The 21,016-nt window shown below is 33.2% G+C and overlaps 1 protein-coding gene and 1 non-coding gene across 4 annotated transcripts in view; one reads left to right on the forward strand and one right to left on the reverse strand.

The window, feature by feature from the left end:
* The window catches only part of ADAMTS16 (ADAM metallopeptidase with thrombospondin type 1 motif 16), a 221,290-nt gene that overhangs the window by 127,448 nt on the left and 72,826 nt on the right, over positions 1-21,016 (reverse strand). For all 3 annotated transcript variants that reach the window (XM_074279152.1, XM_074279151.1, XM_074279150.1), the window contains 3 exons: positions 19,068-19,227; positions 17,940-18,045; positions 8,838-8,975 (listed from right to left, as the gene is read on the reverse strand). In XM_074279152.1, coding sequence (XP_074135253.1) covers positions 8,838-8,975; positions 17,940-18,045; positions 19,068-19,227 — 404 coding nt within the window. The remainder of the gene's footprint in view (positions 1-8,837; positions 8,976-17,939; positions 18,046-19,067; positions 19,228-21,016) is intronic.
* Positions 12,478-12,602, forward strand: LOC141552390 (U6atac minor spliceosomal RNA). The gene has a single exon (XR_012485184.1). It is a non-coding gene; the product is annotated as a U6atac minor spliceosomal RNA (small nuclear RNA).

The following is a 21,016-nucleotide window of genomic DNA, read 5'->3' on the forward strand; positions in this document are numbered from 1 at the left end:
TGGTGCCACCTGGACAATAGTTTACAACATCCATTAGGCACTTACTGAACTGTATAAAAATTTCTGCCAGCAATAATATCAGGTCTGGGCCAATTCCTGAACAGAATAGCAAATAAAAATGTAGATTCAATTTAATCAAAGCTACTGTTGAGTTTCCTTCATCCTTTCCTCCTCAATAAAAACAAACAAATACAACCAGATTATCACCTTCTTAGCCAATGAATTTTATAAAGTATAAATCCAGGACATTGTGGCAAAGGGGTGAAGCTGAACATGTAGTCCCATATGCTGCCCAAGAAATTCTGAGCACTTATTTAAGATGGCAGGGAATAAACTCAGCAAAGACATCACTATAGTAGATAGTTACCTCATCTGGAAAACGAGGGGAATGGACTAGGTTACCTCTAAGGTTCCTTCTAGCACTAAGGTGTTAAGTTTTGAAGAAATGCAGTATTTCTTCTCATTCACTCATTCAACAAATATCCACTGTCAACTTTGACCAAGATGTTATACTAACCAAGTCAGCATTGATGAGGCGAGGTTGAGAGATATAGAAATTAATAAATTTCTCAAAGCAATATCAGTCCTAAAATGAGGATATAAAGGGGAGAAACTATAATAGATGTAACATAAATCCTGTGAGCCAGAAAAATGAGAGATGCCTTCTTGATTTGATTATTACAAAAAGCTTTGGAATTCTTTGAACTGTTTCATTTAGAAAACACAAAGCATTTATTTTGTACCTGTTTTTTGATATGTATTTATACTTGTACCTGTTGTTTTACCCAAAAGAATATAAGTTCCTAGAGGACATGGGATATTACATTTCATTTTTGTATCTTATTATACAGAGCTTAGCACATACAATGCATTTACGAATTGCTTATTAATGGATGTATTGATTGGTGTATTATCTCACCTATCCTTATTATCTTAGATATGGATGAACTGATGCTATTCCTATCTCATAGATAAGAGAATAGGAAAAGGAATTTCAACAATTTTGTATAGGTAAAACCCAGGTCTTTAAGTTTGCAGATTTTTTTCCAGTTCACTAATAAGTGTTATTTTTTTTTTTTTTATCATATGTTATACCTAAAATAGAATTAGAATAACATCAAATTAGTGGACAGAGCCTGAATATGTTATTTCACTGGTATGGGGAATCAACTAGTGAGTAACCTCTCTTTACTAATGTAGGTCAACACTTTCTATGCAATTTATAATTTTATAAAAATTATATAAAAAATTTTATAAAAGTTTCCAGGAACACTGAGATATTAAGTGACATCCTTAAGGTCATATAGTTATCATATTTCAGAAGTGGGCCTTGAATCTCTTTTTCTAAATTTATGGCTGATGCTCTATTCCCTATACCACACTGCCTTTTTATGCCATCAGTAAGGTAAAGAAAAATCATTTTCACTAATGATCTTTTCAGAATTTGTTATCAAATTCAGTTATATGAACAGAATATACACAAACTGATATCTCTATTCAGTTATTTAGAAGTATATTATTTAGCATTTATTATTCGAAAGCAACTAAAATCAATATGTTGATTGTGAAATTTGCAAGATTAATATCTTGCAAAGTGGGAATTTATTAAACAAATTGAATCTTTAACTTTATAAGGATAACTGCATTCAATTTTAAAATTTAATGAGATAACACAACTTTAAAAAATTCCAATATTTCTCTCCTATTATTGTTATAGAATCAGAAAATATTGGAATTGAAAAAAATCTTTGGCATCATCTAGTTTGACCTCCTTTTCCCTTATGTACAGAAATTGAAACATAAAATGGTCACTCAGTGACATCTAGCTCATTTAGTGGTGTGAGAAGTTCCTTTAGTTCTACTATGAACAGTTGCCCTTTCTACTAAAAACATACTACCAATATCATAATTTCACATGTCCACATGCAGACCCCAATTTCTCCATTGCCCTTCTCTTCCCCCTACTCCTGCCCAAAAAGCATCTGGCAAAAACATAATAAAAGATGACCTTTGGAAAATTATGTGGGATTTAAATTAATATTTTTCCCCATGAGGCACAAATGTATGTTTCACAGATTCTCCTCAAAATTTAATTTTTGGGCTATTGATTTTCAATCCAATTTTAAACTTTTAAAACCTGAAATTGAATCAGAATTTGTGCTATCTTTACTAGTCAAGCCACAACTCCTCTATGATTTCTTAAAAGAACCCAGGATTACCTATATGTCCCAAAGAGACAGAGGAATAGGATACATGGAGAAGATCCAAGCATCCTGCTGGATTTATAGAATTTTTTAGTTCTCTATGTTTTAACAAATAAAAAAATGTTGAAAGAAAATAACCATATGTAAGTGTCTTGAGGCAAAGACTATGATGTGCCTTACTACTTTTATATTATTGAGCTAAGTTTTTCTGAAACTATAGGCCACTAGTACAGACATGAGTAATTGGGATGAGATTTGTGTCTATTAATAGAAAATATTTTAAGGACATGATATGTCAACAGGATGATAGGCTATACCTTATACTAAAAAAATCTGTCCAAATTATCTGGATATTAGTAGACTGGGACACAAAGCTTGCTTTCACATTTCAGAATATTTATGGTTCATTTACTCTTTTATTTTTTGTACTGTCTAAATGCTAATTTTATATTAAGAATATTAGATTCATCTTTGAAAAGTTTTTTTTTTTTTTTTTTTTTTTTTTTCCCTACTTACTAAGAGATGGGCATAGGACCAAATACCCTTCTAATTGCTGGTGAGTACACATGATTCAGGAAGTCCACATACACATATGTGACAGAATACCAAATCAGATTTATGTAGTCAACAAGAGCATGACTAATTCAGGATCAGAAAAAAGTATCTAACTTGCAATGGGTTGTTTCAAATAAAGAAAAAGCTCTGCCGACAAAATTAGATCCCTACAGCTTTTGCTTGATGTTTGTTCAAGATTTACTTCTAAAAGTCAACTTGTTGATTCTGTGAAATCTTAATTAAGTTTTAGATTTAATTGCTAGTGTGTGGTCTAAAAGGAATTAACCAAAATCCTCCAAAGTAAAATTGCATTCCAGAATTACTACAGAAAAACAGGCTACAGGAAGCATTTAGCTGATACTTAGGCTAACAGAGGTAACAGAGGTAAATCAGTAAAATGGCCTTTATCTCATTGTAACTGTCAAAGAGCTGAGTTAAATATGATCATGGGTGGCAGTCAGTGTACACAAAAAGTGAAATAGAATTGGTCCCCATAAGTACTTCATCAATTTAAAACCCATCTTTTTTTTTCTCTCAATATCTTCAAAACCTTACCTACCACTTCTTTGAACAGTCACTTGAGATGAAGAAATTCCCCCAACAATTTCTGACAAGTATATCTTTCATTATATTGTTTCAGGATTCCCACTAAAGCTAAACATTTAAATTATATTATCCCACAAAAAGGAGCCCCCTTTCTCTTTAAAACAAACAAAAAAGAGAACTATCAAAATACTTTCATTTTTCTAGCACAGAATCTTGTATATTTATTAAATGCATAACTACCTGAATTGAATCGAAGGCAGCCTATGTTAATTAGAAGTTTGGAGTAAATAGAAAACTTTGATTTTTTTTCCCTATATTATTGAGCAAAATAACTATGGTGGAAATGGGGACTAACAAATGATTCTAGAGTGAGTATTCAACTATTCTGCTGTTTTTTTTTCTTTTTAATTTTTCCTGATTTGTGATTTCATTGGTATAGGGTATCCTGATAAGGGGCATAGGCATATGTTACAGAGGATAGAGTATAATTATACTGAAAACATGGTCTTAAATATTTCTGTTCTTTATCCTTTAAACTTAATGCTATTTCCAGAAGGAATAGCATAGTCCAATGCAAAAAGTGTTGGTTCTGAAGCCAGGGAATAGAGATTTAAATTCTTCTTGCAAAGTATCTCAAGACTCAGGCACTAACATTCAGTATCTCCATTTTACTCTTGAGAAAACTGAGGCACAGATAAGTTAAATGCCTTGCTAAACATCTCATGGCCACCTGTGGAGTCAGTATTCAAACTTGGGTCTCTCATATCTCCAAGTCCAATCTGCATATCACCATACCACACTGCATCACAAGAGACTGCTAACTGACATATTGAAAGTAGTCTTAAAATGAATACTAGATGTTCTAGATGACTGAAGGAAAGAGCAACAATGAAAATAAACTATTTTTCTAGTTTGTTTTAAGAAAAGAAAGTACAAGTCTCAGAGTCAAGTGGATCTTGATTCAACTCCTGTCTCTGATATCTAACAGTTGTGTCACTTAACTTCTCTGGAATTCATTATCTTAAAATGGATAGTAGGGTATAGTGAAGTCAAAGTCCTTTAATATTCCTTTCAGATCTGATTCTATAGTCTGGTGATCTGATAGCTAAGAAACCATAATTAGTTAAAATTAATTTGAAAGAATTATGAATATGAATGCATCATAATTTCCCATAATGCCTGTCCTATCATTTTCCTTCATTTGGTCAACTGACAATTTTTTTAAAAATATTTTCTCCTTATTTCTTATTGTATGAATAAGCATAAATCTAATGATTAGAAGGAAAAGTTTCTTTCACCTACTTTTCCTGGAATAATGATGTCAACAATGTGAACTTTTCAAAAAGGTTCAGAAGGAACTTATTTAGAAGAAGCATTTCCCCCTCAATTTCCCTGTGGGATTTGTACATTGGAAAGGAAAAGGATGGTAAACAAATATCTTATTTCTACATTACTAAAAAAAATTGGCAGTTTTTCATGAGAGGGATAAAGCTAAAAGAAAAAGGCCAAGATAGTTGTGTCCTCCTTAATTCAGTTGGAAATTAACCCTTTTCCCTAACAACAAAAATCTAAAATAGATATACAAGTCATTCGTTCTTGAGGATGTAGTAACAAGGGACTACCTAAAGAGCCATTATTGGATCAAATATCAAATGAGGGACAGATGAGACACTGAAAATCTTGTGGACATTCCATGAAGAACAAACTTTTAATGCCCTCAAAGATGTGTTTATCTTTGTGTATATATTTGCATACATATATATATATATATGTATATATATACATATATATATGTATTTTCATACGTAGATACACATATGCACAAAAACAAAATAAACACATTTGATTAATCTTATAATCTTACAAGGACAGCTAAATGGTGTAGTGAATAGAATAACAGCCCTGGAGTCAGGAGGACATGAGTTCAAATCCAGATTCAGATATTTATTGGCAAACACTAACCCTTTTTGCTTTAATTTCCTCATCTGTAAAATGAGTTGGAGAAGAAAAGGACAAACCATTTCAATATCTTTGCCAAGAAAACCCCAAATGGGTCACAGAGTCAGACATGACTCAACAACAACAACAATCTTACAAAATGTAATCACAGGATATCTTTAATATAGTATGCAATGTGTATATGTGTTTGTGTTATACACACATATGCAAAGTGTCAAATATCAGAGTGCTGAACTTGGAGGGAAGAAAACCCAGATTCAAAATCCATCTCTTACACATTTGTTATGTAAACCAAAACATCTTTCAGTCTCAGTTTCCTCAGCTGGAAAATGAAAGTCATATAACAATATTTACCTCAGGATTGAGATGAAGATAGAATAAGATAACATATGCAAAACATTATATAATGAAATTATTTTTATTATTATTTAATTACAACACATCACAATTATCTCAAGTGCTTATTGCTTCTTTACATTTCTTGATCTTGCTATTTTCTGTTGTCTGCCTTGTAGCCTTAGGTCTGACTGTGGCAACATCTCCATGATCCTGCCATTTAATCATTAAGCCCCATGTAGACTTGCATAGTCACTTACAACTTAAAGTTTCAGAACTGTCTTGGGGCATAGGTAGGTTTATATCACTATTTGATCCCGTAATTGCATAACTTATTATGTCATTATTTTTATTCTTCATAATTATATAACTATGTCAGAAGCAATACTGGAACCTTTGTTTATATGTTTCCAAAGACAGTCCTCTAACCACATTGTCTTTCTCTCTGCTTATTGCCACTGACTAGTTGGCAGCTAGGTGCCACAGTGTATGTAGTGCCAGGTCTGGAGTCAGGAAAACTTGAGTTCAAATCCAGCCTCCAACACTTCCTAGCTGTGTAATACAGGGCAAGTCACTTAATCTTTGCTTGCCTGAGTTTCTTCATTTATAAAATGGAGATAATAAAGGCACTTACATTTTAGGGTTATTGAAAGGATAAAATGAGATAATACTTGTAAAATGTTTAACATTCTCCTTGGCATATAATCCATGTTATATAAATGTTAACTGTGATTTTCATTATCTTCTTAAGGATGTTACCTGTCTCTGCTAGAACATAATCTTATCATAGGTTTTAGAGTTTGATAGGACCTTAATTATTTATTTTAATTCCATTATTTTGAAGATAAGGAGAGTAGGTATTAGAGAAGTAAAGTAATTAAGTCATAGAAGTCTAAGTGGTAGAGTGAGGATTTGAACTCAGCTCTTCAGAATGAAAATCTAATATTTTTTACATTATGTAATACTGCTTTTCAATATTAGTAAAATAATATGGACTACAATATACAGTAAAATAAATGGACTAGACACTATACCTCAAAGATTTCTTCAGTTTTAACACTCTAGTGACTTTGAAACATTTTGGGGGGAAGGGGAATAATTCCATAGAATTCTAGTCCCATTCATCTATTAGATTCTTAATCTTATCATTTCAAATTTCTGTAAGAGGTTTTAGACTTCCAAATAACATTTATATGAGAAACCAAACAAAAGCTTTAACACTTAATCATAAAAAAATCAAGCATTTTGGAAAAAAAAAAACACAAACACATTTATTCCATATTTTTGGTGACAACACAGACTGAGACATATCTACTGTTCTATGAGCTTCTCTGACTACTGAACAAAGTTGGTCAGTATGGTAACTGGCTGAAGTATTTACTTCTTAAGTATAATTGACAATACTTTATCTCAGGATAAGTTATTGCTGGTAAAAATCTTCAATAGATTTCTCTGAATCTAAACTTCTGGTTTTACATAATTTTTGAGGAGCCAATAGATCTCTAGACTGTGAGAAAGCAGAAGACATCTATCTTATCTTAGTTAATTGTTTTGATTTATCCAGTGACTCTATGGAGATTTTCTTTAGAAAGACTTTAACAATCTATCCCAAGACACAACTAAGACTGAGGGCAGTTAGGGCTCTCTTATAATTAGATTGCCTATAATCCATTAAAAAAAAAAAAAATGAACAAATAACTCACTCCATCTCAGCATCCCTGGCATTCTTACCAAGCTTCAGACTCCTATTTCCTCATAGGTTATACTTCCAGTTTCTCAAAAGAAACATTCATTTGGATGTCCTTCTGGCACACAAAACTCAGTATGTTCAAAGCAATTATCACTAGCCCCACTCTCTTATCCATTTTTTGTGCCTTCACTATTTCTATCAGTGTTTTCATCCTTTCTCTAGTCTCTCACAACATACTTGATACCTTGGCAAGTTCTATGATCTCTTTCTTTCTCTCTCTCTCTCTCTTTTTCTCTCTCTTTCATCTACTCAGTTATTGTGTCCCATTGATCTTATACATATCCCTTTCTCTTTAAACTCCATTGCTCCCTACACTCTTAGAATACTGTAAGACCTTCATTAAATATCTTGGCAATTTTACTCCATCCTTCATCCTTGTAAGCTAATTTTACTTATGCATTAATCTGGTCATTCTTATTGAAATGCATCATGTCATTCCCTACTGCTTACCAAATTCTAAATTTCTTTTCCTAGCATTCATGATTCTTTACTCAAGGCTTCTATATCGTGAACTACTGTGTATTTTCTCTCCTCTTTCTATTTTACAATCTAACCAAATCACAACTCCTCATAAGTGTCTTATGCTGTTCTGGCTTCTTGAATTTGCTCACACTAGTCTCCATGCTAATGATGTTTTTCAAATCCTCCTCTCCCTAATTGAATTCCTAGCTTTCCTTTATTTATAGCAAACCTCAACTGTCTAGCGTAAATTAGGTAGTTCAGTGTATAAAGGGCTGGATCTGAAGTTAAAATGATGTGAATTAAAACTTAACCACAGGTGTTTACTAGTTGTGTGACCCTGAACAATTCACTTAACCTCTATCTCAGTTTCTTCAATTTTTATGGGCCAGAACTCTGAAAGAAGGATCTTACAAGGTATTAAGTCAGTGGAATTGATGGATAATGGTGTTCAGTACATGTACTTAATACTTAATACAATTCTATAAGATTCACACCTATGATAAGAGAGCTAGAAGCTTTCAGAGGGCAGAGAAGACAGGTGGGAGTTCAAGCTCTAGGAACCAAGGACAGACATTCATTTGATCTTCAGTCAGGCCATGGTAGTAGGCTCTCCTCCTGCATTTCTCCACTGAGACTAAGGCTGATTTGAAAAGTTCTCCAGAAAGCTGCCCAGCATCAGGCAAGGAGATAATAAAGGATTTGGACTTTAACCCCTGGCTACTCTTGTGGTGATTATTAAACTAAAACAAAAGCTGCCTCAAAGACCCCCAAGAAACTGAACCAGAGAACATTACATTCAGCTGTAAATTAGGGGTAATAATAACCACCTGCTTCCCAAGATTGTCATGAGAATCAAATAAGATAATATTTGTAAAGTCCTTGGTAAAAATAAAAGCTTATTACTTTCTCCTTCTATTTCTTCTCTAGTGCCTTCCAGCTTGGAACCTTTATAACATTTGCCGAGCATTTTATACACTTAAGAAGTTTAATACATTTTAAATCAAATTCATTCTGGAGTTACCTACCTTAAAAATTTGTATAGATATTGGCGACTGCAAGCTGACCAGGAAAAGACTCCATTGTGTCCTGCCAATGTAGGGGACATGATGTTACCCTCAGATTTCTTGCACATATTTCCTTCTCCATCATGGACCATACCAAAGCTATCAAAGAGGGGAAAAATACCAATCATTTAAAAACAAATAATATTTTATATTTACCTGATGTAATCCAGCCCTAAATAGATCTTGTTTGTATTATGTGATGCAAGGCTAGTCATATCTTGTCTTGCACATGTTAGAGAATTATACATAGATGATACAGATGGAACAAAAACCCTACTTATTTGCACTAATGAGCACAAGAGCAATTCAAGAGAGGTGGAAGAAGCATTTTACTTATCAATTTTCTTTTGCAGCATCTTAATTGAAGCTACCATTGGGTCCTCTTTCACCTTTGTCACTTCCTCTGGAAGCAGTTTCAGTTTAAAAAGTGATCCAGACCTTTCTGAGAGGCAAATCTGGTTTAGAATAATATTATCTAATATCTATCATCAGTTATGCTTTTCTGCAAGTTTTTTTGAGGCTACAGCCACTGAGCAAAGTGGTCTTTCTACATTAAAACCCCAATTTTTCTTTGAAAGTACATTCCATACAATTTTAAGCCAGTAACTAGGTAAAAAGACACGTTGGTGGAGAGATAAAGCCTGACTGGTCTTGGTGGCTTTTCACTAACGAAAGCTCAAAAGAAGAGAAACAAGAGGTACAGCCCAAATATGAATGGTGTATAGGAAGAAGGATTTTGTCTATCATCAACTATGGAGGCTACGGCTGTTGCCACATCTAAGTATATTTTCTCCAACTCATTAACTCTCTCTCACAAAACTCCATATGACATTTTGATGAAATATTTTCTGGTATCTCTTCCCTCCCCTAAAGCATTTCCACCTCTCTCTACTGTTTCCCTTAATTTTTTGAAGTCTACAGACAATTCCTGAAAGCTTTTCCTACAAATGCCAATCTCCATGCAAATCTGATAGCTTAGAGATTAGCAAGGGTTTCATATTTGGCCCTGAAAAGGTTCATATTTCTGGAAGGTTATTATTGACTATTAATATCTTAGCTATAATTAGTTAGCTGCATTCTCCCCAGTTTATGGTCCTGAGAAAATATGACACAAGACAGATTTTTCTTTGCTTATGAAGAAGCACAATAAGGAGAGAGAAAAGTCAGGAGAATATTCTGGTGCTATTTGGTTTGAGTATGGCTCATGGAATCATACATTCAGATTTGGAAAGGACATTAGAGGCCACTGAATTCAAATTCCTCTTTTTGTAGATGAAAGAGATCAAGTGACTTGCAAAGAGTTGAGCAGATATTTAAAACAGGATTTGAACTCAGGTTCTTCCTGACTGTGAGCCTAGCACTTTATCTACTGTACCATTCAGGGGTCCAGACTTTGAAGAGCTTCAGAGAGCAGCAACAAAATCACTGGGAAGAAAGAAGGAAGGCTCAAGTGAAGATCATTCTAAAAGAGGTAATTAAAGTATTTTGGGGGAAAAAACCTGTCTATTTCAGTTTTGCCTCTATCTTATTAAAAATTTAACAAGTAGATTTAAGGGTGTAAGATAACATGGCACTGTAAATGGCAGATTTTTGTAGAATTCATATATAGTGCTAACAAGATGTGGATTTAGTCATTTTGATCTCCACCCACTCTCTGAAGTTCTATTAAAAATAATTAACCAAGCCCAGGGTTACCATATGGCATAAACAATGTGTCATAGGATATGGAAAGATTTCAGATTTAGGTCAGTGATATAAAGCTGGCCCTAGTATAATGTGATTAAAAAGGAATAAGTTAATGTTGTCTTCTTTCTTTGACTTACATATAAGAAGTTATTTTATATCCCAGCTTCTATCATTAATATATTAATAAAAAGCCCAGATACTATTAATAGAATATATTTAACTTTAACATAAATAAAGGAAAGAAAAAAAATAGAAGAGTCAAATTTTCTGGTTCTTTCTTTCTTGTCTCTCAAAAGGAAAAGTAGCTTTTGATTTTGTAGTCAAAGAAACTGAGTTTCAATCTCAGAACTGCCTGTTATTAGCCATAAAACCCTAGGCATTTTAGCTGATATTTCTCTGACTCTGCTCATTTGTAAAATGAGGGGTTTGCACCACATCACTTCTAGGATTTCTTCTAGTTCCAAACCTATGATTCTGTGAAACTTCATGAAAAAAAAAAAAAAAAATTGAGAAACATTATAAAGGAACAAGGGAGGAAATAAGGGATTGTTTATTTAGTTTTAATCAGTTTCAATAAATCAATCAACATGCATTTATCTGGCACCACTTTTGTATTAGACAATGTCCTGCATCTACAAACTCACTTATACATATGTTGTTGCTTTCTTAGTTGAAGGTACGTTCTTTGAGGGTAAGGACCATCTCACTTTTACATTTGTAATATCCGAGATCTAAAGGAGTATCTGGAACAAAGTAGGTGCAAAAAATGCTAATTGAAAATATATTGAAAATATGGGCAGTATTTATTCATGTGTGTATGTATAAGTGCATGTAGGTAGGTGGGTGAGTATGTAAAATTCTCAGTAAGAGGGAACAAGTACTAAAAACTGGAGAAATCAGAAAAGGGCTTTTCAAAGAAGGCATATTTGAATGAGACTTGACTGGAGTATGCTCATTTCAGAAGGTAGAGGTGCATAGGAAAAGCATTTTAGGCATGGAGGACAAAACAGGGAAAGACAGAAGGATTGGCATTAGAATGTTTTGTCCCATTAATAGCAAAGAGACCTATCTTCTTATAGTGTAGGACACTTGAAAGGGAATAAGGATATAATTATTTTAAGTAATAATGTGATTATTTTATTCAGTTGTTTCAGTTATATCCAACTCTTCATGACCTCATTTTTGGTTTTGTTAATAAAGATACTGGAGTGGTTGGCCATTTCTTTCTCTGACTCATTCAGATAAGGAATTGAAGCAAAAAGACTTAAGTGATTTGTCCCCCAAAATATAACATGTATCTTCAAAAAATCTAGAATGATGTCAGAATGTGAAGGACTTTAAGTAATTTTGTATTTTAACTGAGAGCAATGGAGAGCCACTGAACTTTATTGATCAAAGGAATGATATTCTGATCTACATTGTAAGATCTAAGTTCTCTGCTTTAGGGATATCAGTTTGGCTGCTGTGAGAGAAACTGGATACAGGGAGACCAATTAAGAGGCTATTCTAATGGCCCAGGTGAGTGGTGATAAAGACTTAGACTAGATTGATTGTGGTATAAAGAGTTGGTTGTTGTCCTTCATTTTCAGAAGACTAAAATGACATCATTATGTTAAAGTCGAGTTACAATGTGTTTGACTGTGGTTGATCAAAAAAATATGAGCTCAGAATGCTCTGCCACAGGTCAAACACCAATAGTCCTCATGAACATTTGGGGTAGCTTTTCTAATTTTGCACATTTCACATTTCTTTTGGGCAAATTCAATTCTGCTTTGCTCATAGAGCACAGCACCTTCTCTGATAAGGGCACACCATGCTGGGTGGTTTCGTGGCAGTCATACAATTGATTCCAAAGTTCTTGAAGTACTTTTAAGATATATCTTGAGAATGTCCTTGTATCGCTTTTTCTGACCTTGTAATGTATGAAAGGAGAGAATGTTAACACTCCCCTTGATAAGATGGAAAGAATTCTTAGTGGCCTTTATAACAGATATATGGTTAAGGCATTGCTACCTACTCTGTGGCATCTAACTGTGGTACAAATAGAGAGAAGGGGAAGGATAAGAGAGATGTTGAAGAGATGGAATTGAAAAGGCTTGGCAACTATCTTCTCAGCTATTTAAAACCAATGTAAAAACATGAAGTTTGAAGTAATATTTTCAGTGAATTATATGTAAGGTCAAACAGGAGAATTTTAAATTTGAACTTGAAATAAATTATATTATTTCAATATAGATACTCTTCCCTGGGTATAAATCAATCAGTGCCTAGTCTTATACACACTTTTTTTTTCCCCCCGAGGCAACAACTTTTAAACTATTAGGACAGCTTTTTATAAAGATGGAATATGGTTTAGCTTTGAAATAAAAAAATAAAAATATGTCTTTTAAAATCTTTATCTCAGGAATGATGGAATCCAATCAGGCCTTTCCCCAGACATCCACTCTCCTGACAGCAAGTAGATTATTCTTGAAAGCTGTATCTGGCTATGGAGGAGAGTACAGTGACTCTAGGGGAGACAATCTAAGGAACAGAGGAGATAATGCATCAGGGCCAAGGAAACCTAAGTATAATACTGTCTTTGACATCATGCCTTTAGATAACATTTCATCTGCCTAGTAAAATGAGTTGTTTGAATCAGATGATTGGTGAGAATATTTGTACTCCTGAATTTACCTTAATTTATACATTGTTAATTTTCCAAAACTATTACTATCTTTTTAATGGTCTCAGAGACTCATTGTAGAGAAAAGATTTGAGCAGACAGGAAACAGACATGATAAAACAAGGCTCCTAGATTTAGAATTCTGGCAGATTGGCAGCTGCCCTCTTTCAAGGTGCAAGTGTGACTGAGGTTAATTGGTTCCTTACATATAAGGTCACTAAAATATATATAATTTAGTAAATGGTGACCTAAGTTGCTGGAACTCTGTCTTCCCAGAAATCAGCCAGAGTCAGGATCACTAAACGTCTTTATTCTTGATCTTTTACTGTCAAGGGCAAGGGATTAAATCTAGCAATCTCCCCACATACCTTCCTCGCTCAAATGCCTTGATAGACAGAGCATGAGTGTCTCAATTTCCTCTTCCTCTTCCTACTCCTCCCACACACGGCACTTCCCCTCTTTGTCCCACCAATCAAGTCAGCACAGAACAGTTGGGGAGGGTCAATCTTCAAACAAGTTAATAGGGAACCTTCCAATTGGCAATTAGTCTCACGTGATTATCCAAATGCATTTGCTCAGTTCTAGCCCTTTACATTAAGTTAAGCCCTGAGGTCATATTTTGCTTTCTGAGAAGTTCTGGCTCCAGGGTTAAAATATATTTAAACTGCATCTGCATGTCTGGACTAAGGATCTCAAAGAGTTTTACCAGTTTTACAGATGGGAAAATTTAGTGATACCAGATTAAGTAATGACTCCATGGCCACAAAGTTAAATTGCAGTAAAATTAGAATGCTTCTAGCTTCCTATTCCCCTGATTCTACCTATCAGACCATACAATTTAGCAAATGGGAATTTTTCAAATGGCCTAGTGCCCAGATTACATATTCTCCAAAGCATGTAGTTTAGTTATCAGTACAGCCCCACCAGCTTCTTAGCACCTGCAGCTTACAAACCACATGTAGTTGTTTTGAGTGATTTAGAGGAGTAGCAAAAATCGCCTTCTATTGCCTGTTTAAAAAAAAAAAAAAATCCCGATTCTTTCTTATTTAGTGAAGGACAAGATACATATTCATTCTGACTCTCCTGCCTTCCCTGTGCCTTCTTATTCAAATGGTAGAATGGACTATTAGATCTCTAATGAGTCTTTCCAACCCATTGAGATTAAAAAGATTGTACTTGGAAGAAACTTATTTAATCTAAAGTTTAAGAAGTTTAGTTTGCCTTAACACTAGTACCAAAAAACAAAAACAACAACAACAACAAAAAAAACCCTAATAACAACAATAAAACTAGCACCTATCCAAAAAAGTGGATTGAAAATAAGATAACAAGGAGCAACTCAGTGGTGCACTAGATAGAACACTTACAGTGGAGTTAGGAGGACCTGAGAGAAAGTGAATTAATTTTTTTATTATGTTCTGTCAATATGAAAAACTTTAGAAAAGAATAGTTTTTCCCAAATTACCAATTCTAAAAAATGAATCTCTTAGACCTGAGTGAATATTACACTGATTATTATGATAAAAGTATGAGGTTCAAGCCTCATTTCACTTTTTACTAGCCTCATAAAGCTAAGGGAAATCATTTCACTCATCTGAATTTTAAATTTCTCACCTGTGAAATGATGATTCAAACATTTTTCTAAGGTTTTTATTCACAGAAGAGTCACTGATTTGCATTTATTTCTCTGGCTAATTGTACATGGAAAATGTCAATAACATTTCTACATGGGGAGTTCCATACATGATAAAATTATAATTGTATATCATAAAACAAAGGAGAAATAAATCATTTTAATGAGCTCACTATCTTCAAGGGCTAACATTGCCAAGACTCTCTGTAAACTGATTATCACTTACTTTCTCAATTCTGACTTAATATATAGGGGAACTTTAAGTGTATCATTTTAATTACATAATTAACTTCAGGTTTGGTTCAGAAGATAGTGAGAACCTAATGAAGCTAAGATAATGTTAGTGTTTTGAAGTTTTTACTCTAATAGAATATTAAAATATAATTATGATTTAAATGAAAGCTTCATATATATTTCAGGCACCGATTGTTAGGCATTGAAAAGTCAGTCATTCATTGTAATGATGATGGGATCATTAGTTCACAGAGTCAAAGTCTAAAGTTACTCGTATGTATTCCATTAGACATTAACATACACACATACACTTATATGCATATATATGTACACAGAGAGAGCAAGTGAATCCTTTGAATAGTTTTTGAGAAAATTAATAAGGGACTTCATTTCATTTTCTAATAGATGAGGAGGAAAGGGGAGTTCTGTAAAAACACATTTACCAACACTACCTTTCTTGCCAATGTAAACAGAAGGTGAGGAAAGGCAAGGTAAAGGCTTATAAAGATAACAAATTATGCTTTTTAGCAGTACATCGTCCAGGAAAGATTCAAATATGTTGATAGTATAATCTGGAAATTATGATTAGATCCTTTCAATGATGCTATGTTTTAGGAACTCAACATCTCTAATGGGTAGAATGGCAAACTTTTTCAGTTGTGTGCATATGTACACATGTTGGTAATGTGTATGTTTTAAAGATAAGAAAAACCAGGAGAGGTAGAATGAAGCTGGGTTTGAAGTCAAAAAGACCCGAGTACCCAGTCTGTTTCTCATCTATATGGTTGTATGATCTTGAGCAAATTACAGATGTTCTTAATGTCCCAGTAAATTCTCTGATAGAGCTATCAAACTCAAGATCAACAAAAGAGTATGGGTCAAACAAGTAAACATTTAAATAAACAAATATATAACACACCATAGATAATGTTAATATGTGGTTTTCTATGTCATGAAAAGATCTATATACATTTGAGTTTGACATTGAGACTGCTTTAGTTTGAAGAGCAGGTTTAGATGTATACTGGCAAAGGGAGTTTCTCTTACTAGGAGATGCTTATGAAAATTAGGACTGAATACAAAAAAAGAAAAAATGAAAATATGGAAGTTATCAACATAACATATAGTTTAATATATATTTAAAGTATAAGAAACTTCTTGAAGTAGTTTATTTTAAAATATCGTACATTGTTCTTCAGTTGTGTCTAATGCTATGTCTTTTATGGGATTTTCTTGGCAAAGATACTGGAGTGTTTTGTTATTTTTCTCCAGATCATCTAGTAGATGAGGAAATTGAGACAAATAGAGTTAAATGACTTTTCCATGATCATACAGCTAATAAATGTCTGCATGACAGACATTTGAATTCAGATCTTCCTAACTCTAGACCTGGTGCTCTGTACACTGTCTATACCCTAAAATACTGCTTACTCTCCCAGAATATATGTCCCACATTTCACATAAAAATGATGTTACTGATGAATGATCACTAGGACAGATGCTGAAAGTTGTATTGTAATAGTTTTATTGGTTAATTTGATCCCTTCATACACACTCGTACTATTTCCTCTTCTAAGTACAGACAAACATTGTAGCCATTAAAGTTAATTCAACAGCTAAACCAAAGAAGCACAATATATTTTAAACAACTAACTGGTCACAAAAAAAGAAATTTTAAGATGAAAAAAAATAATTATTATTAGGAATGGCTACCAATAGAAAGAAGTATTAGGGTTTCCAATACGTAATAAATATCATTAATACTATACATAATGAATACATAATTATATGTTATAATCTGTGCACATACACATACAAACATCCATACACATACACACACTCACAAATTTTGAGTATCCCAAAGTCTAAGGTCAGTTTTAAGCCACCAAAGCTTAAAACTGCCCCAAGACTTTTGAGATATGCTTATATATAAAATATTTGGAGTTTTCCATAATGATCTAATTAATGATTCAACCGAATTTATTAGTAATCATGAATCTCAGAAGCAGAACTAAAGAGTAGATTATAGAAAATAGCACTGACATCAGGAATTTTTACATTTGGAATGGAGAGAATGTAGAGGATAGATCACTGGGAATAGAATATATCCCTGAATAAATTTTACATGTTGCTAAAGATAGGGAACTTGTGAAGAAAGGATGAATAGGTTGTAGAAATGAGCCCAATGGGGCAAAGTATTTCTCTAGGTGGTGATTTTGTCATACTTTAAATTTTGGTGCCCAGGAACAAGTTCAGTCTGACCACTTCATCCTAGTTATTGAGCTTATTAAATGAAATACCTCCAGTATTCTTATGTATGTATATGCATTAAAGGAAAAAAATAAGAAAAAGAGAAGAAAAAGACATATGCTTAAATATATAGCTGTGTATTTTCTTGCTAAATAAGTGTGCTCTCCAATCTAGAGGAAAAAGTAAAAGCTCCTATTCAGTCTGGCTTTCAAAACATAGGGCCTCAGATTTCACATGAGGGAAACAAAATCACCCAATTCATTCCTGTTCTATTAGACACAAAATTGTTTGAGCTAGCCTATTAATCTCAAGTGCCTATATTTTCACAATGCAATAATAGGGCACCTACATGAAAGTGATCTATAATTAAGTACTTTTGTGTTAATATTTCACAGAGATGTTCAAATGTAGTTTCTTATTTCATTGTTCAATAAATTCTAATACACTTGAAGGACTTGATTTATTAAATTAATACTTTGAATGATGAAATAATAAGAATAGGTATTGCTGTTTAAACTCTGACACAAATCAGTATGAGAAATACACAAAAGGTGTACCCTTCCATATTATGCTTTTTGGCACATTTTTCACTTACTTGTGTCCAGACTCATGGGCAATGGTAAAAGCTAGGCCAAGACCCGTATCTTCATTAACAGTACAGCTGCGATACTTGCTACACATTCCACTTATGGGTGCAAATCCTGTAGAATAAGAAGGCCAAAAGAAAACAATAACATGGCTATTGGAAAAATTAAAAGGAAGAACTAGATTCTCTTATTTTTCATCTACTATACCAATTTGTTTCCCTGAGATTCTTGTGGGAAAATGGGGATGTACTATTTCTAGAATACCCATATAATAACTTTTTTTTTTTCAAAATGAAGGAAAGAATAACTTATTTCTAGGAGCTTTAAAGACCATCCATTACATGTAAAACCTAGTTGAGCTTTTATATCCTGCCCATAATGTACTCTAATGGAATGTGATGAGAACAAATTATTGATTGTTGATCTGGGTGTTTTTCCATAAATTCCTGCTATGTAAAGTCTGAGTCAAAGAGGGTATTGTGCATCTTGCCACTAATTGCATTCAACTGGGTTAAATGTATATACTAAATAGTTTATCCTCACTAAAAATGCAGGAGAAATAAAATTTTGAGTGTTAGTCATTGACTTTTTAGAAAAATATGAAAGAATAGCCTCCAAAAGAGCGCCAATCCAGAGACCCTCAGAGGAGAACTCTTGAAATTGAACTGCTTATGGAAAGATGGAAAATTTAAAAATGTTATATTTCTATAGCATATCAACAACTTTTCATAACACTGATTTTCTCCAAGAACATCTCATCATCTTAACCTGAAACCTGATGACTCTGATCTTGGATCAAATATGTATTTTAATGAGTTCCATATATCCTCAATTACCTTTAACAAGTTTGAAAAGATTCAAAATTGTGAAAATCAAGTTCCTTACCTTAAGTGTTTAGCAAGGAATAATTCCCTGTTAGATGAACTATTGTCATAAATCAAAGTAGATCTCTATACTTAGAAAGAGTAACCTTGCACACACAAAAATTCACTCTTTTATATTATACCTAGTAGGAATCAAAAAACACTTGCCACTAACATGAAAATATACTGATACCATAATTAAAATGGGCAATTATATGTGTACCTGTGCAAGTATAGACACACATCTTTGAAAATACCACATAAAAATCTTACCCAAAGTGTCACATGGCTCATTCTTCCAGGAACATATATCCAGACCAGTAAGTAAGACTGCATGATCATGGCGGGTTCCATCTTTTCCTATCAGTCCAGATTGCCACTGGCAGAAACTACTTAAGGTGTGGTCAGCATGGTGATTGATTACAAGTCCTGGCTACTCAGGAAAGATCACAACACCAACAACATTATAATCATTATTATTAAAGCAAAAATGCACAATGCTTAGTATTATGTTGGAACATAATAAGTGTTTAATAACTGCTTACTAATCATAATGAATTAAAATGATCAAAAATTCAAATTACATTTATTTTTCTTTTCTGTCTTTCTGATAAAGAGACAAATGGTAAGTATGGCAATATCACCAAGCAATTTTTTTTTTTTTCTGAAGCAATTAGGGTTAAGTAACTTGCCCAGGAAGATATTGCTAGGAAATGTTAAGTATCTGAGGTCAAATTTGAACTCAAGTCTTCCTGACTTAAGGGCTGGTGCTCTATATACTGTGCCGCCTATTTTTTTTTTTTTTTTTAATTCAGGGTATCTCATAAAATAAGTACAAAATGAACCCAAATTCATTGAAGTTTTATAGACAATTAGAATTGAAAGGAAGATGAGGAACACTATTTTAGTCCAGGGATTTTCATCCCATGTCTCTAAGGCATCTACAAGGGATCTGTAAATTTTGTTTTAAAAATAGTAAGACCATTATATAGCATCTACCCTGTGCCAGGCACTGTGATATATGCTTTGTAAATATTATTTGATTTAATCCTCACAATAATTCTGGAGAAAAGTGCTATTATTATTATTCCCATTTTATGGATGAGGAAACTTGAGAAAAAAAGAATTTAAGCAGTTTATTAGTCTGATAGAGCTATTATCTAGGGCAGGATTTGGTCTCTGGTCTTCCTGATTTCAGGGAAATGCTCTATCTACTGTACCATTATATTTTAATAACTTTATTTCAATAGTAATGATTTTATTTGTGAGCCTATACATTTTGTCTTATTCATTTAAAAACATTACTTTAAAAATAGAGTCAATCAGTTGTACCAGACTACAAAAGGGATCCAAGATACAAAAAAGGCTAAATCTCACCTCTTCATTTTAGAAATAAAGAAACTGAGACACAGAAAGATTAAGTTATCCACCTAAAGTCACAAGAGGCCCCTACTTAATTAGAACTGAGATTGGTTGCACCCTAATGCAATGCTCTGACCTTTCTACCATGCAGTGGCCTACTATAGCTAAGGCACTGCTTCCTTACAACTGATCACCTCGATTGAGGATGATCATGAGGCACTGCAATATGATGATGTGACTTTGTAATGTGCATCATGTATTTTATTAGCTATTATTATTATTAATTATTTAAAATTGACAATCCAGGGATATCTATGTATGATGCATGAATGAATACTCATAACTCAGTGCACATAATACATGTTCAATGAGAATTCCCTCCTTTAATGTCACTAGGGTAAAAAAGAATAGGAATTGGATTTGTGACTTAATTGATATAGGAACAAAGAAATTATCTCTATTGATGCAATTCTTCATTTTCTTTGTAACTTAGAGATTTTAAGAGTTGTAGTAGGACATTTAAAAGTTAAATAATTTATCCATGGCTATTCAGCCAGTATGTGTCTGGACTTTAACAGAATTTTTTTTTTTTTTTTTGGTCCTTAGTATCACCTTGAACAAATCTTATTTCAAAAGTACCAAGAAAGCACACTAATCTTACTTTTAGTAACCTAGTAAAAATCTTAAGTAAGAAGAAATCACTACAATGGTCACCATTTAAACACACAAACAAATTCTGCTTTGGACAATTTATAAAACTGCTAACTTGGATCATTAATAAAGAAAATAGAAAATAGAGGTCATGAACAGAATTTGGAGGTAAACAGTTTCGTATCAGTGACCATGTTGTGAGTTAAGTA

Source organism: Sminthopsis crassicaudata, chromosome 1, assembly GCF_048593235.1.
Source record: "Sminthopsis crassicaudata isolate SCR6 chromosome 1, ASM4859323v1, whole genome shotgun sequence".
Lineage (NCBI taxonomy): Eukaryota > Metazoa > Chordata > Mammalia > Dasyuromorphia > Dasyuridae > Sminthopsis > Sminthopsis crassicaudata.